The sequence below is a fragment of the Atta cephalotes genome (genome assembly GCF_000143395.1).
Source record: "Atta cephalotes unplaced genomic scaffold scaffold00001, whole genome shotgun sequence".
Taxonomy (NCBI): domain Eukaryota; kingdom Metazoa; phylum Arthropoda; class Insecta; order Hymenoptera; family Formicidae; genus Atta; species Atta cephalotes.
This window is the reverse complement of record NW_012130065.1, coordinates 10220862-10233738: the sequence shown is the minus strand read 5'-3', so window position 1 is coordinate 10233738 and position 12877 is coordinate 10220862. Positions and strand designations below refer to the sequence as shown.

At 29.0% G+C, this 12877-nt stretch overlaps 4 protein-coding genes across 4 annotated transcripts in view; 1 reads left to right on the top strand and 3 right to left on the bottom strand.

Moving 5' to 3' along the window:
• Positions 1-1217, bottom strand: part of LOC105626554 (leucine-rich repeat-containing protein 15-like) — a 3793-nt gene extending 2576 nt beyond the window's left edge. Inside the window, exons 1-3 of the mRNA XM_012207855.1 lie at positions 1070-1217; positions 520-633; positions 310-460 (exon numbers count right to left, since the gene is read on the bottom strand). Of these exons, the coding sequence (XP_012063245.1) occupies positions 310-460; positions 520-633; positions 1070-1217 (413 nt within the window). The remainder of the gene's footprint in view (positions 1-309; positions 461-519; positions 634-1069) is intronic.
• Positions 1218-2285: 1068 nt separating this feature from the next.
• On the bottom strand, positions 2286-4210 carry LOC105626543. Its single transcript, XM_012207844.1, has 3 exons — positions 4177-4210; positions 2762-3073; positions 2286-2632 (listed from the first exon to the last, which is right to left on the bottom strand). Exons 1-3 carry the CDS (start codon positions 4196-4198, stop codon positions 2574-2576), a joined length of 393 nt encoding a protein of 130 aa, XP_012063234.1. The 5' UTR covers positions 4199-4210; the 3' UTR covers positions 2286-2573.
• A 903-nt stretch (positions 4211-5113) lies between these two features.
• On the bottom strand, positions 5114-7009 carry LOC105626532. The gene is made up of 3 exons (XM_012207833.1): positions 6220-7009; positions 5505-5792; positions 5114-5343 (listed from the first exon to the last, which is right to left on the bottom strand). The coding sequence occupies exons 1-3, from the start codon at positions 7007-7009 to the stop codon at positions 5114-5116; spliced, it is 1308 nt and encodes a 435-aa protein (XP_012063223.1).
• Positions 7010-9729: 2720 nt separating this feature from the next.
• Positions 9730-12877, top strand: part of LOC105618632 (cilia- and flagella-associated protein 43-like) — an 8794-nt gene continuing 5646 nt past the window's right edge. The window contains exons 1-7 of the mRNA XM_012200166.1: positions 9730-9755; positions 9824-9995; positions 10108-10367; positions 10473-10803; positions 11521-11626; positions 11751-12022; positions 12175-12435. Coding sequence (XP_012055556.1) covers positions 9730-9755; positions 9824-9995; positions 10108-10367; positions 10473-10803; positions 11521-11626; positions 11751-12022; positions 12175-12435 — 1428 coding nt within the window. The remainder of the gene's footprint in view (positions 9756-9823; positions 9996-10107; positions 10368-10472; positions 10804-11520; positions 11627-11750; positions 12023-12174; positions 12436-12877) is intronic.

Genomic DNA, 12877 nt, shown 5'->3' with positions numbered 1-12877 from the left:
TATTAATTAGTTAAGGTAAGTAAAAGTAAAACGTAACTTACCTTTAACTTTTTACTTTTTACCTTATTTACTTTAATTTATAGAACTAAAATAGGATTTCTTTTTTACTACACCTAATATTATACATATATTATATGAGAAGTATACATAATATATACATAATATATAATAATATTATATATATATCATTATATTATTATATAGAGCATTTCTATCTTTAGGTTTAACTCGATTACTTTTTAAAAGAGATCCGTCATTACATATCTGTTCAACAAACATGACGATGATATTATTTTTTAAATTGCTTACAGCTTTAACACATCGGCAGGGACCAATTGCGTCGAAGGCAGATCCAACAAATTATATCTCCAACACGACACCGATTTCATTTCCGGTACGCATTTGCACGGTCCTTCAGCACAGATCTCCCAGTCCTCCTCTTTCAGGCTGATTCGCCAAACTGTAAAAGCATGAGTGTTCTTTCGTATCTCCGTTGTACATAAATCTCACGATTTTTACCGGGATATTCGACCGCTCGCAATCTGCGTTCGAAACTGGACAGACGATTCTTCATCTCCTCAAAAATCGACATTGATTCCTCTGAGAGGGCCGGCGTTGATGAATATTCCGTATCTGCGCTCATATGAGATGTTTTATCTCAAGTTTCGCGAATACGCATTTTGGATATTGTATCGAAAATACGTGAAAAGAGATATATAAGAAAAGTATAGTAGTTTCGAAAAATATTATTTTTTTATTCTTTTTAAGCGAGAAGATCTATCTTTCGAAATATTTATTTTTTATTTTAGGATTTTTAAGGTTAAAAAGTTTTTGAAATTTTAAACAAAAAGATATGCATTTTCATAAATGATATTTTATCTCCATATATAATCTCCATCTAACATTTTCAACTTCACACAGTATAATAATCATTACAGTATAATAATTATTAATACAATTTTGACTGGATTGCTTTTAGTATTTAGTTATTCTTAAGATTTAATTCAAATTGTTAAAAATAATTGTTAAAAAAAAATAATAGACGAATATATTTAATTTATTTAATTACCTGTAGAGATCCGCATACTTGCGGTGCACATATGCGAGACGAAAGAGTACGTATTCGTTTTGCACAATGAAAGGAAAACGATTACACAGTAAATTTTTGAAGATAAGTCGGTCATGTCACGGACGGTTCGGACTAAACAACACATCATAGACGGGACAAAGTGCATCAGACTGAGGATGCGGTTCCCAAGCCAACCGTTGTCCTTCATTGCGTACGACCACATCCTCATTATCTTGGACATTGATTTGGAAGATAAACTTATTACAATGAAGATTGACGGACAATGGCTCCACGCGTACAAATTATGGCCTTTCACGTGACGATCGTATACATCCTATTGACAAATCAATTTTCTAATATTTATAAGATATCTAAAAAATAATTAATCGGCATAAAATTATAAAAATATTAATTATTTGTTATGTAAATATGTTTGTTATGTAAATAGTAAATATATGATTATTTTCTAAACATTACAATTATTTATTTTACGATTTTACGATAAAATAATTTAATGAAATGGTAGTTACGTAATATTGAATCAGAACAAGTACAATAAAAAGGACAATTTTTTTTCAGTTTATAAATTAATGTGTTTTCTATTATTTGCCATCTAGAAAATAAACTGTAAAGCTTTGACATTTATTTATCAATCGGTAATGATATCTTGTGGTAGAATGTGTCGACATCATTCGTTATATTGTAATTACAAGAAAGTGACGGAAATATTACGCACATGTGTACATTATAAACACACATGATATATTATTTAATATTATAATAAATAAAATAGGAATTAGATATAATAATATTCTTTCTTTCTAGCAAAATAACAAGTATAATAAAGGGTAAAGGTTCTTTTCCGTTTAATTTTTAATCTTTTAAATAAAAAAAAGTCTCTTTATAACGGATGTATCTCAAAATTAAAATGCATATAATGTTTTATATGCTTACTTACGCGATTACATAATAAAAATAAAAAACAAAATAAATATGGAAATTATTCAAGTATTTCAGAATAAAATTAGAATATATTTTCTTATCTTACATATTTGTGTAAGGACAGATTATAAACGCGATTAGAAAGCCGGTTTAAATTTGCGTACCGAGAATACATTCTATTCAGTACCTGCATACACAACTTACATAATTAGAAACTATATACTGGGATCAATTACGTCGCAGAAAAGGAAGTGATTATAAAAATCAAAATCAATTGTTGCTCATCATTAATATTTATTAGATAGGTACATTTTACATTGTATATTCGTACATAGCATTTAGTTTAGTAATCAATTTTGTCGCGTAATTATATCCAGCTTATTTGCGTACCATCATCTCTATTCTCTCATCATTAGAGGAAGAATTACATTGTTACAACATGTTAAGATTCATTTACTCAAACTAAATAAATTTACGATAATAATCTAATAGTTTATTCGAATATATATTATTAGTATTCTATTCCGCGGTTCTTGATGCTTTTCCAAGATCGAGTGATTGTTTAGGACAGTCTTACTCCGCCGGATCCAGGACACTCTCCTTTGCTCTTTACAGCCAATTCTAAGATTAAAGTACAATATGATTAATGTAATTAAGCTAATTAATATAATTAATATAAATAATTAATATAATTATTATTTAAATGATTAATAAGATTAATACAATTTATACTTCTGCTTTCATGCTTACTTGTGCCCATTTCGCAATTGTGAATATCCAGAGCGCACTGCGTTCCAAAAGTTCTCGGCTTAAAGCTGGAGTCGACAGGATCGTGAGCGCAAACAGGATCATAATCAGTCCCGCAATCTCGCGCGCAATCCTTCTTATTCTTCTTTGCTTCCTTGGCCGCTTTGATAGCGTCTTTTACGTCTTTCGACGCGGTCGCAGCTTCTTTGATATCTTTAGGTTCCTTTACATCCTTCATAGTGGTGTCGACTTTTGTCTCGTCGGGAAAAGCGTACGTTTTCTCGCATAATGTAAACATGCTGAGGAACGCGAAGGCTAGGAAGAATCAAGAAAAGAGACAGAAAGAGAGAGAGAGAAAAAAGGATATGAAATTAAAGATAATTCGATTTTAATCCAATATTTTTCCATTTCTAATCAAACATTTCCACAAATGACAGAATAGATTTTACTTAATTACAATAATGATAAAGAAGATATTGATAATATCCTCTGATAATTATAAAAGATTATCACTGTAATGAAACATAATTTTAAATAATTAATACAATTTTCGAAAGCCTTTCTATTAGCAAATTACAGACAGGATAATATTACGTAAATCTATTAATAATAGCTTAGCCTCTCTGTTGGGATGCTGCGCGGCCTTAATACGCGGCTTTATTGAATGATTGCAGCTTTATTGAAATCAAGGTTTATTTTAAATCGAGATCAGTCCGCTCCTTGCGGCGATTGACGTTTCTTCACTCAAGGTCGTTTACGCCCACGCCCATTTAAAGACATTTCCTTTTGCTGTGAGACTTCTTCAAAAATTTCAATTGCTCTCTCGCGCGAATCATAGTTGCGATTTTCATTCTTCTTACATAATTAATCAAAAATAAAACGCATAATTTTGCATAATTTTACGGTGTATTGTCAACTGAGATCAGATCAAACTAGATTTCAAAAAACGCAATTTTAAAAAAAGTGCTTATTGCAATAACATCGATTTAATTGCAATAACATCGATTTAATTTTTTCAAATTTTTTATAGTTAATATATCTAAACTTCTTTCTGATTTTATTGCTTCTATTAAAAGTTAATATATAAAAAAGGTTTTATAAAATCTCTACAAATACGCAATCAATTAACAACAATATAAACTGCATTAAATATTGTAATATTTTAATATTATGTTAAAATCTTTCTATATTTTTTAAATGTACACAAGTAAATTATTAATTCAATCTATCAGCAGATTTTTAAATATATTAAATAATTAATATATTAATATTAGTAAATATTAAATAATTTGAGTATTTATTAAATACTCAAAATACTCATTATATATATTTGCTTAGGAAAAGATATATTCATTGTTAGTTGATTACAAGAATAATCAATTTTAGCGCTAAAATCTTAGTCGTTGCAGTTTTCGTACCAACTATAACTGCTACCTCCATTGTTCTAGCTGATCGACGGTCCGGTTGAAAATCGATGAAAATCAGCAGTTCTAAGCACAGCGAATGGCTATCACGAGAGAACTGGCATATCGTGTCACCATGCTACGTTTATAAACTGAGTGTAAATCTATCCCCACCTGAGAGAGAGATTGAGAGAGGACGTATCATGCCTGGTGAGAAAGGACGTATCATGTTAATCTTACTTTATGTGGCGCCTCATTTTCATATCCGACGTATTCGCTAAAGAAACGCAGATTGTAATTAATTAATTAAACATTTTTACAAAATACTACTGTCTATGCAAAATAGAGAATGTACTCAATTTTTATATAATTTAAATTTTTACATAATATTATATTATCATGAATTAAGATAGCCGATCATCACTCTGCAATTTCAATTGAATAATTCACATTTTATATTATAAGTTTATTATTCAAAAATAATTTTCCCTTTTATCAATAAAAGGCATATTAAATACTACGCATTCAACATTATGCAGATGTATCTTTATATTTGACATACATGTAAGGTCAGCAAAAGGTAAATTTGTTTTATTTTCCAACGTACTTTGCTACTTGGTACACAGTGGCACCGAATAATCATGATATCACAGTGCTGTAAAAGGAAAGATCATTCTTGTAATCTTCTCTAATCATGTCGTTCTGACTGACGTCGATTACAAAGTAGATTTGACAGCGCTCTATATTCATATATAGAAATTTTCAACGGATTCTTTTATATAAAAATTTTTTAATTTATTTTTGTAATCAAAAATCGAGAGAATAAATACAGCATTTTGTATATTGATGAAATAATTTTTATAAATATGAATAAGTATACATATTAATAAATAAAATTACAAAAGCAGGGAAAAATGACGTGACAATGAAACTCAATGATAATGTAAAACTCTCAATGTCCTCTTTGTTCTGTGAGTTGCCTCTCTTCCTCTACATAACTCTTAAATAAATTTAAATAATCATGCCAAGATTCGTGGAACGTAAATGCCTCGACAATGCGACACGCAGGAGTCGTGCATTTCTTTGTTGAATTTGAACGAGCATTGTTTTGCGTCTCGTACTTCTCAACAGAGCTTTTTACTATATCTTCGAAATTGTTTAATGTTTCCATACTGACATAAGCTAAAAAAAATGAAAATAGCGACGTATAATAAATAAGTTAAGAAAATAATAGTTTTAATTACAACAACATTTTCGTTTAAAAAAAATCTCATTTTAAATTCATTATAAAACTTTTATTATAACTAAAGTTGGAAGTTCGGAGATTTAATCTAAGAACTTACGCGCTGAGAACTTGCGATCCTCGTCGTCTTTATTGGAAACTTTTTTCTTGATGATCTCAAGTTTAGGTATGAAAAGCAGCAAACAGATTACTGCAATAAATTTCACGATCATTTTAAAGATCACCAATTTTAATATGATTTTCGCGATGGTAAATGCATTTAATTTGAGAGCAAACGGCAATCCTAGGTCAATACTTGGCAGAAGGGAAATTTGAGCCACATCCGAAAGCGCGTAGGGTGCACTGTAAACCGGAGGTGGAATGGAAGTATGTATTGAAGAACCATATCCTAAGAAAACAAAAAGTTAAATACTCCGTAATCAAGTAATCAAAAGCTCTGAAAATATAATCCAAATCCTAATAAAATTTAAAATAAAGGAAAAAAATTTCGAAGAATTAGAAGAAGAATTAATTTTATTAATTAAAGCTAATTAAAATAATGTCTGCAAAATTCATTAAATTATTGTAAAGCTATAACATTATACATTTATAAATTTTGAGGAATTTTAAGCAATTCTTATTTAAATATGACAAAAAAATTAATAAATAATAATAATTATATATATATAGATAAATGTAATTAAATTTTTCTATTATAATGTAATTTTGTACCAAATTTTAATGTAGTACTAAATTTATTATAATAATAATTATAACGTAAACTTAAGTGGATCAAGTCATTTAATTTTGATAGTCAATAATACCTCTTGTCTCACCTTGTTGAGGTGGTAGATAATTTCCGGATGATCCATATGAAGAAGTTTGAGGATATAGCGATATAGGACCATTATTCGGAGATTCGTACGAATTTTGTGGCGGACCATAAGAATTCTGTGGTACGCTATAGCGATTATTATAATCCATTGACGACTTAAAGGATTGAGAATAAGAATCGCTAGATGAAAGAGCGTTGGGCTCACCATAAATAATTCGCGGACTTTTCGATGCGTATATCGAATCGGGCGAACCATACTCTGTTTCTGGCTTGTAAATAGGTCCCTGTACGTACTCTCTCCTATTTATCTTCGTCTTTGAATCCGTCTGTACGATCCCTTCTCGCAGATCATCGCTGTTATGTGAGTGCATCAGTGCCTGAAGATAGCTATCCTTTTTCCAAGCGGTTTTCGGACTTTTGCTAATCCAAGACTTTTGATTATCGACATGAGAACCGCGAGGACCCATATTCTTTGAGATGGTTCTTTGGGGGATGACATATTCTCCGGAAGATATTTGACTAACAATCGTAGGAGATACGAAAGGAACATGTTTTGTAGAAACGATATGATTAGAATCAGTGACGATTGAGGGTTTAGTCGACAAAGGAGGGCCGAGGATTAGTTCCTTCCCTAAAGTTATCGATGCTTCGGATTCTTTGGCTTCTATCTTCAGAGTCGATGCATCTGGTGTATCTTGATAATTCGGGGGCACAGTTTTGTGGGATGAGACCAAGGTGAGAGAAAGCAAAAAAATTTCTAGAATCCAACTGAGTCGCTGCTTTTGTGACATTTTTATAATATGTTGGAGAAATATCTACAATGAAAGACATATAATAAAATTAATTTATAAATTAAAATTTATTTGTATTTATAAAAATTTTTCTAATATAACATCTCAATGAGGATTCTATGTGTTTTAATAATTTTAACAACGATAGATTTTGTTTTTTTTTTACCTACATGAGTAAGACTTTAATAAGATATTAAAATAAATGTCAAACAATTTTAGAAGTTTTATAATACTGATCTTCCTCATACATACTCTAAATAGATATAGAATAGTATTTTAAATAGATAACACGACAGTGAATAGATTTAGAGAGTCTAAAAGCATTCTTTTCAATCAATTTTAATTAAAAAAAGAAAAGATAGACAAGTAGTACAAACAAGCAGCACGACATGAAACGCCTTCCAGATGAGCGCTGAAGATTCCTCTTGAATACAAAAACAAGCAAATGTCGTGCATACTAAACGCATAGCGGTCTTCGCCCCTTTTTCGGGTAACCATTTCAACAATAACCTTAATTCACGCGTATGTAAAAATAATAAAACAATTATATTTTATAACTTTGCAATAGACTCCTATTGTATAATTTAACATTATAATATAATTTGTTTTATTATCGCTTGTATTGCTATTTGAATTGCTTTTTAAGTTTATTATTATAATATTTTTATTTATAAAATAATCTTAAAATTAAATTATAAAATAATGGCAAATTTATAAATACACAATAACATTCTTGAGGCTTCCTATATAAGGGGGCTTTCTATATAAAGATTATGTATTTCGCGAGTTTTCTTCAGATCCATTCTTGGAATGCCAACGTTTCGTAAAATCAAGACGAGTAGCCTGATGCTCATATTATCAGGCTGCCCCTCGTCCTGATGAAGTGGACTGCAAGGTTTATGAAACGTTGGCATTCCAAGAATGGATCTGGACACAGAGAAAATCCGCGAAATTATTAATAAAGCTTAATAGAATAATATCTAACATAGCTAATTAATTTTTAGACAAAAGTAATCGCAAATTTGATTAATTTATACATATATAAGAAATAGATATATAAAACATTTTTTTTAAATAATTGTATTTTATGCCCACACTGTGCTTTTATTGTATATCAAAATCGTTTTATTATTTTTTTATTTAAGAAAATACATTTAAATTGTTTATGCCGCGAAATTAATCTTATAGCTTTATATATTTAAAAATTAATTTTTATATCACTTTTTATATCAAAATATGTTTACGATATCTACTATAATGAATAAAATAAAGACTTACGAATGATAAATATACATGCGTTGACTATTTCCACTTAAAAATAGTTTTCCACTTCCAACAAATGATAACGCGTACTTTTAGCTCCTCAGTTGCACTCTAGGATTTCTTTCTTCTCCATAAATTTGCTTACTTGCGAATTATCCATTCCTGCATCAAACACAAAAATCTATAGAACTGTTCTAACGAGTGTTGACCTCACGAAAAACATTCTTGCTGACTGGCACTCACGTTGATCAAAGCTCGTGAATAAAAAGTCATCGTGTTTGCTTCGCCTATATATGCCGTTCGCATTCGGAAGGGGCACGAGATTCACGTTATTGGGTTACTATTCCACCGTGCCCCTTTGATACTTTCAGCACCACCATCGATTATTACCTCTGCCATGAAATATGTGAAAATCGTTTTAAATATTATTTCTTTATATATTTAAGAAAATATTTATTTAAATAATATATGTCACAGTATAGAAATTATAATTAAATAAAAATTATATATATAATTAATGATTCCTTATGTTATTATCAAATTATTCTTAATACTGTACTAATTCTAATTTTATATATTTTGAAATAAAATTACTATTATAATGTTACTATTAATAGGTATTAAAATAGATAAATAATCATGTATATTTCTTTTAGAATAATTTTGTAAAAGAAAGAAGAAAATATGAAATTGTTAAAATTACTTTTAATGAGCACCTCTAATAAGTGATTCATAAAAGTATGACTGAAAAATTATTCTAATATTTATTATAAATTGTTAAAAGCTTTAAAACAATGGGAGGAGTTAAAGGCATGGTCATTATTATGTGCTGTATGATGCAGTCTATAACGGTATTACCATCTTTCAAACCTCCCACAATACTCTGATCCAGTGGCACACTTTTTTAGTAGCATTCTTTCGGTAATTCTATTATCTTCTAGAGAAGTATGCAAAATGTTGTATTCGATGAAAGTCTTAACAATTAGGTACATACATTCAGCAATCAAAACTCGTATAAAAAAATAAGGGAAACATTTTTCTTTTATATTATTTTTATATTGTTTTTACTTTTATATTGTTCTTTAAAATTATTTTTATTTTTAAATAATGCGAAATTTTTTTCACGATAAATTTTACTGACAAAAAAAATTTGTATCAATAATTTTTGTCAAAATAAACAATTTAATTTTGTAAATTATAAATTATAAATTATAATATTTAGTTATATAAAGTGTAAAATCTGTAGCTTATTACGAATACATTTGAAAGAATTTATTAAGCACAGTTTCTATGGCCACCCCCGATCAATATGCTATCTGGGTCTCTCAGCAACCAAACACGATGCTTATGCACGTGTAAGATTTGCTTGTCATACACAGAATTAAGAAGATTTAGAAACAATGCAAAAACAATAAAAATTTTTTATATATTTTAATTATATTATAAAATATAGCAAAATGAGTTCTTCAACAATTGAAACAAGGTACGTTTTGTTTTTTCGAGCTTGGCGAGTAAAGTATATTTTTTTAATGGATTTACATTGTTGTACAGGTGGATGAAGTTCGGAAAATCTCATGACTTCGTTTTTGTTGGAAAGGAAGCCATCGCAACGGCTTCTGGCATTTATGTGAGTTTTTTGGATCTGAACACGAGAGAGAGACGAATTGAACGCTTCGATAATAAAGAGAGGGGCGATGGTGCATCGTGTTTGGCTGGACATCCGGTATAGAATGCATACAATTGTTTATAGTATCTATTTATAGGTTATTGAATGTTTAAAAAAATAACTGTTAAATAATATTTTTTAATTAAATCAATATTTTGAATTTTTCTAGACAGTTTCCATGTTTTCCGTAGTCGAGAGAAAACATAATCCCAAAATATCAATATATATGTATCCGATGCTACAAAGGATCTCCAGATGCATACTGCCCGACAAAATTAATGGTTATTTATCCTGTTCTTTTGCTGGTACAGAGTATCTCGTAAGCCTAACTACCTTCCCCGATTTTCAATTGATTGTGTGGCTCTGGAGAACCGGCAAACACGTTGCAATGCTTAACACAAAAATAGACAATCTTAATCAAGAAATTTAGTAAGTGTTCAGTAACTTTCCATAATACAATTTTTGTATTGAGAGCTAGCAGTCTTTAATTTTTTTCAATTTTTTAAAAACTTAATAAATTGTTTACTTTGCCAGTTGTTCACCGAATCCTCCACATTTGATATCGCAACTTGGGATTGATAATAATACACTCTCGATTTATCAGGTGCGTACGTGCTCCAAAATCGTAAGTATACATCATGTAAACGCACTACTTCCTGAACACAGAATCGTATCTTCATCCTGGACATTAGAAGGAAATTTATTTGTCTCTGACGAATTCGGAAATGTATGGCTCGTGGCGATAGAAGCCAATAAATTGTACTCGGTGGTAAAATCGAAAATACGCGAACATCCAAAAAATAAGCCCATTGTTGTCACTCATAAAAGTGGCGTAATAGTTGTGAATCCCAATAGTGAAATTACGGTGTGTATTAATAAATATTTAATATAAATGAAACGTTAATTATTATATTTTATAAAATTATAAAATTTAATATAAACTAAAAACAGAATTAAGGGTATGCATTTAAAATATTGTCAAATACAGTTTTTGCAATACAAGTATATTTTATATTTTGTATTTCAGCGAAGCATATTATAAAAATATCACTTATTTTGTATTTCAAATTGAAAGTTCGTAAGTTTTATGTATTTCGTAATTCAAATAATAAAATATTGTCAACCTTAGTATTTAAAATATAATACAAAATATAATACAATTGTCTTACAAATACTGTTTTACAAATAAAAATATTTCAAATACAGACCCTGCGCTAAAAATACATTATTGTTATTTTTGCACAAAGCTTAAATTTATTTATTGTATGATAATGAATTGTATGATTTTATTATATGTATTATTATAATCTAATTTTTATTTTTCTATGTATTACAATTTACAATATTTTAGTTTTACAAGAAGACGTCTGCGGATTGGAATGTGGCGTGGAAATTCATTTGGTCGATTTCGACTTTCTATTCTATACAAGTAGGAAAACAACATTATTTCAAAGATGGAATTTTACTTCATTCTAAAAACGGAGAAATTTTTGAGATTTGTACGCAACACGACAACATTCCTCATATAGAAGTTATTTATACGGACGAAATTGAATACAAAGCATTGTTTTCTATATCTCAGCGTACAGAGCACGTCGCAACGTTAGACCGATTAGATCGTCTTTGCATTTTCGAGTTATTGACCGGTAAACTGACAGCGAGATTATCTCTGAAGCATCATGGTGAAGGTAAAATCAACATGAAGAAGCCTAAGCAAACATTTAATTTTGACTTAAAACATATTAGATATACTTTTTTAATTAATTAGGTTACTATATCATAATTATATATAGTGTCTTCTTTTCATTACAGTTCTTCACGTAGATTCACATCCTACTTTACCAATGCTTGCGTCGTGCAGCGCTACTGGCAATTGCATACTAATCGATGTTATAAAAGTTTCATTGCCCAAAATTTTTAATTGCTTCCATCTCTATGGAAACTTACTAGATAAAGTAAAATTTTCACATCATGGCGAACTTTTGGGAATTAGCAATTCTCAAACTGGCATAATGTTCATTATTGGTAAACGATGTAAACAACAACGTGTAAATGTTCTAGGATTTATAGAAATTGATGGATATGTAAGATTATATAAAATTATATTAAAATATTATTTAAAACATTACTTATTATATGATAAATTATATAAGAATAGAGATACGGTTTATGTGTTTTTTGAAGAAAACCTGAAAATAATTCGATATTTTCTTTTCGATATTTGCTTTTTTTGTAGATTGCTGATTTTTTGATATACGAAAAAAGTTATGATCGTTTTGAGATCTTGATCCTAACAACAACTATTCCTTCTATGGCTTCGATCGGCGGTAACAAGGTGATTGTGTACACTTGCAAGAACTCGGTCGAGTTCTGCACACATGCTGTTTGCATAATAGATATATCAAGACCTTTCAGGGCGCTCTATCATGGATGTAAGCCTCTGGACATATTAGGTGTACCTTCTTTGTCTAAACAGTTATATAAAATGGAAATAGAGGTGAATATTTGATTATACGTACAAAGTATGTAGTTGAAATACTAAATGAGTTAAATTATATATTTTTATAAAAAATGCTTTATCTAAAAGGAGAATAAATCAACATTCTTAAATATTGATTAATTTAAATAATTATCAAGATAACCCTAGCAGAAATTTAATATTTGCTAATTTTTGTCAACTTAATAGCTAACTGAAAAGTAAGATTAATTACTTATTTTAAACATTAAGAAAACTGAATAATAATATTTTTAGTACTCAAAGTAAGTAATTAATAACTTATACATTTCAGTACTAAATTTCTATAAGGAAATGAAAATACATCTTTCATACTGTATACAAAGTTTTTAAATATTATATATATATATATATATATATATATATATATAATAACTAGTTATTTTATTTTATCTTATTTTAATTAATACTTAAAAATTAAATT

Excerpts from the sequence above, each read along its gene's own strand:
- LOC105626543 (XM_012207844.1), bottom strand. The coding sequence starts at position 4,198 with ATGGAGGTAGCAGTTATAGTTG. Across the intron at positions 3,074-4,176 it reads GGAGGTAGCAGTTATAGTTG|CCTTCGCGTTCCTCAGCATG; the intron begins GTACGAAAACTG and ends GATTCTTCCTAG. Across the intron at positions 2,633-2,761 it reads CAATTGCGAAATGGGCACAA|AATTGGCTGTAAAGAGCAAA; the intron begins GTAAGCATGAAA and ends CTTTAATCTTAG.
- LOC105626532 (XM_012207833.1), bottom strand. The coding sequence starts at position 7,009 with ATGTCACAAAAGCAGCGACTCAGTTGGATTCTAGAAATTTTTTTGCTT. Across the intron at positions 5,793-6,219 it reads TTATCTACCACCTCAACAAG|GATATGGTTCTTCAATACAT; the intron begins GTGAGACAAGAG and ends TTGTTTTCTTAG. Across the intron at positions 5,344-5,504 it reads GGATCGCAAGTTCTCAGCGC|CTTATGTCAGTATGGAAACA; the intron begins GTAAGTTCTTAG and ends CATTTTTTTTAG.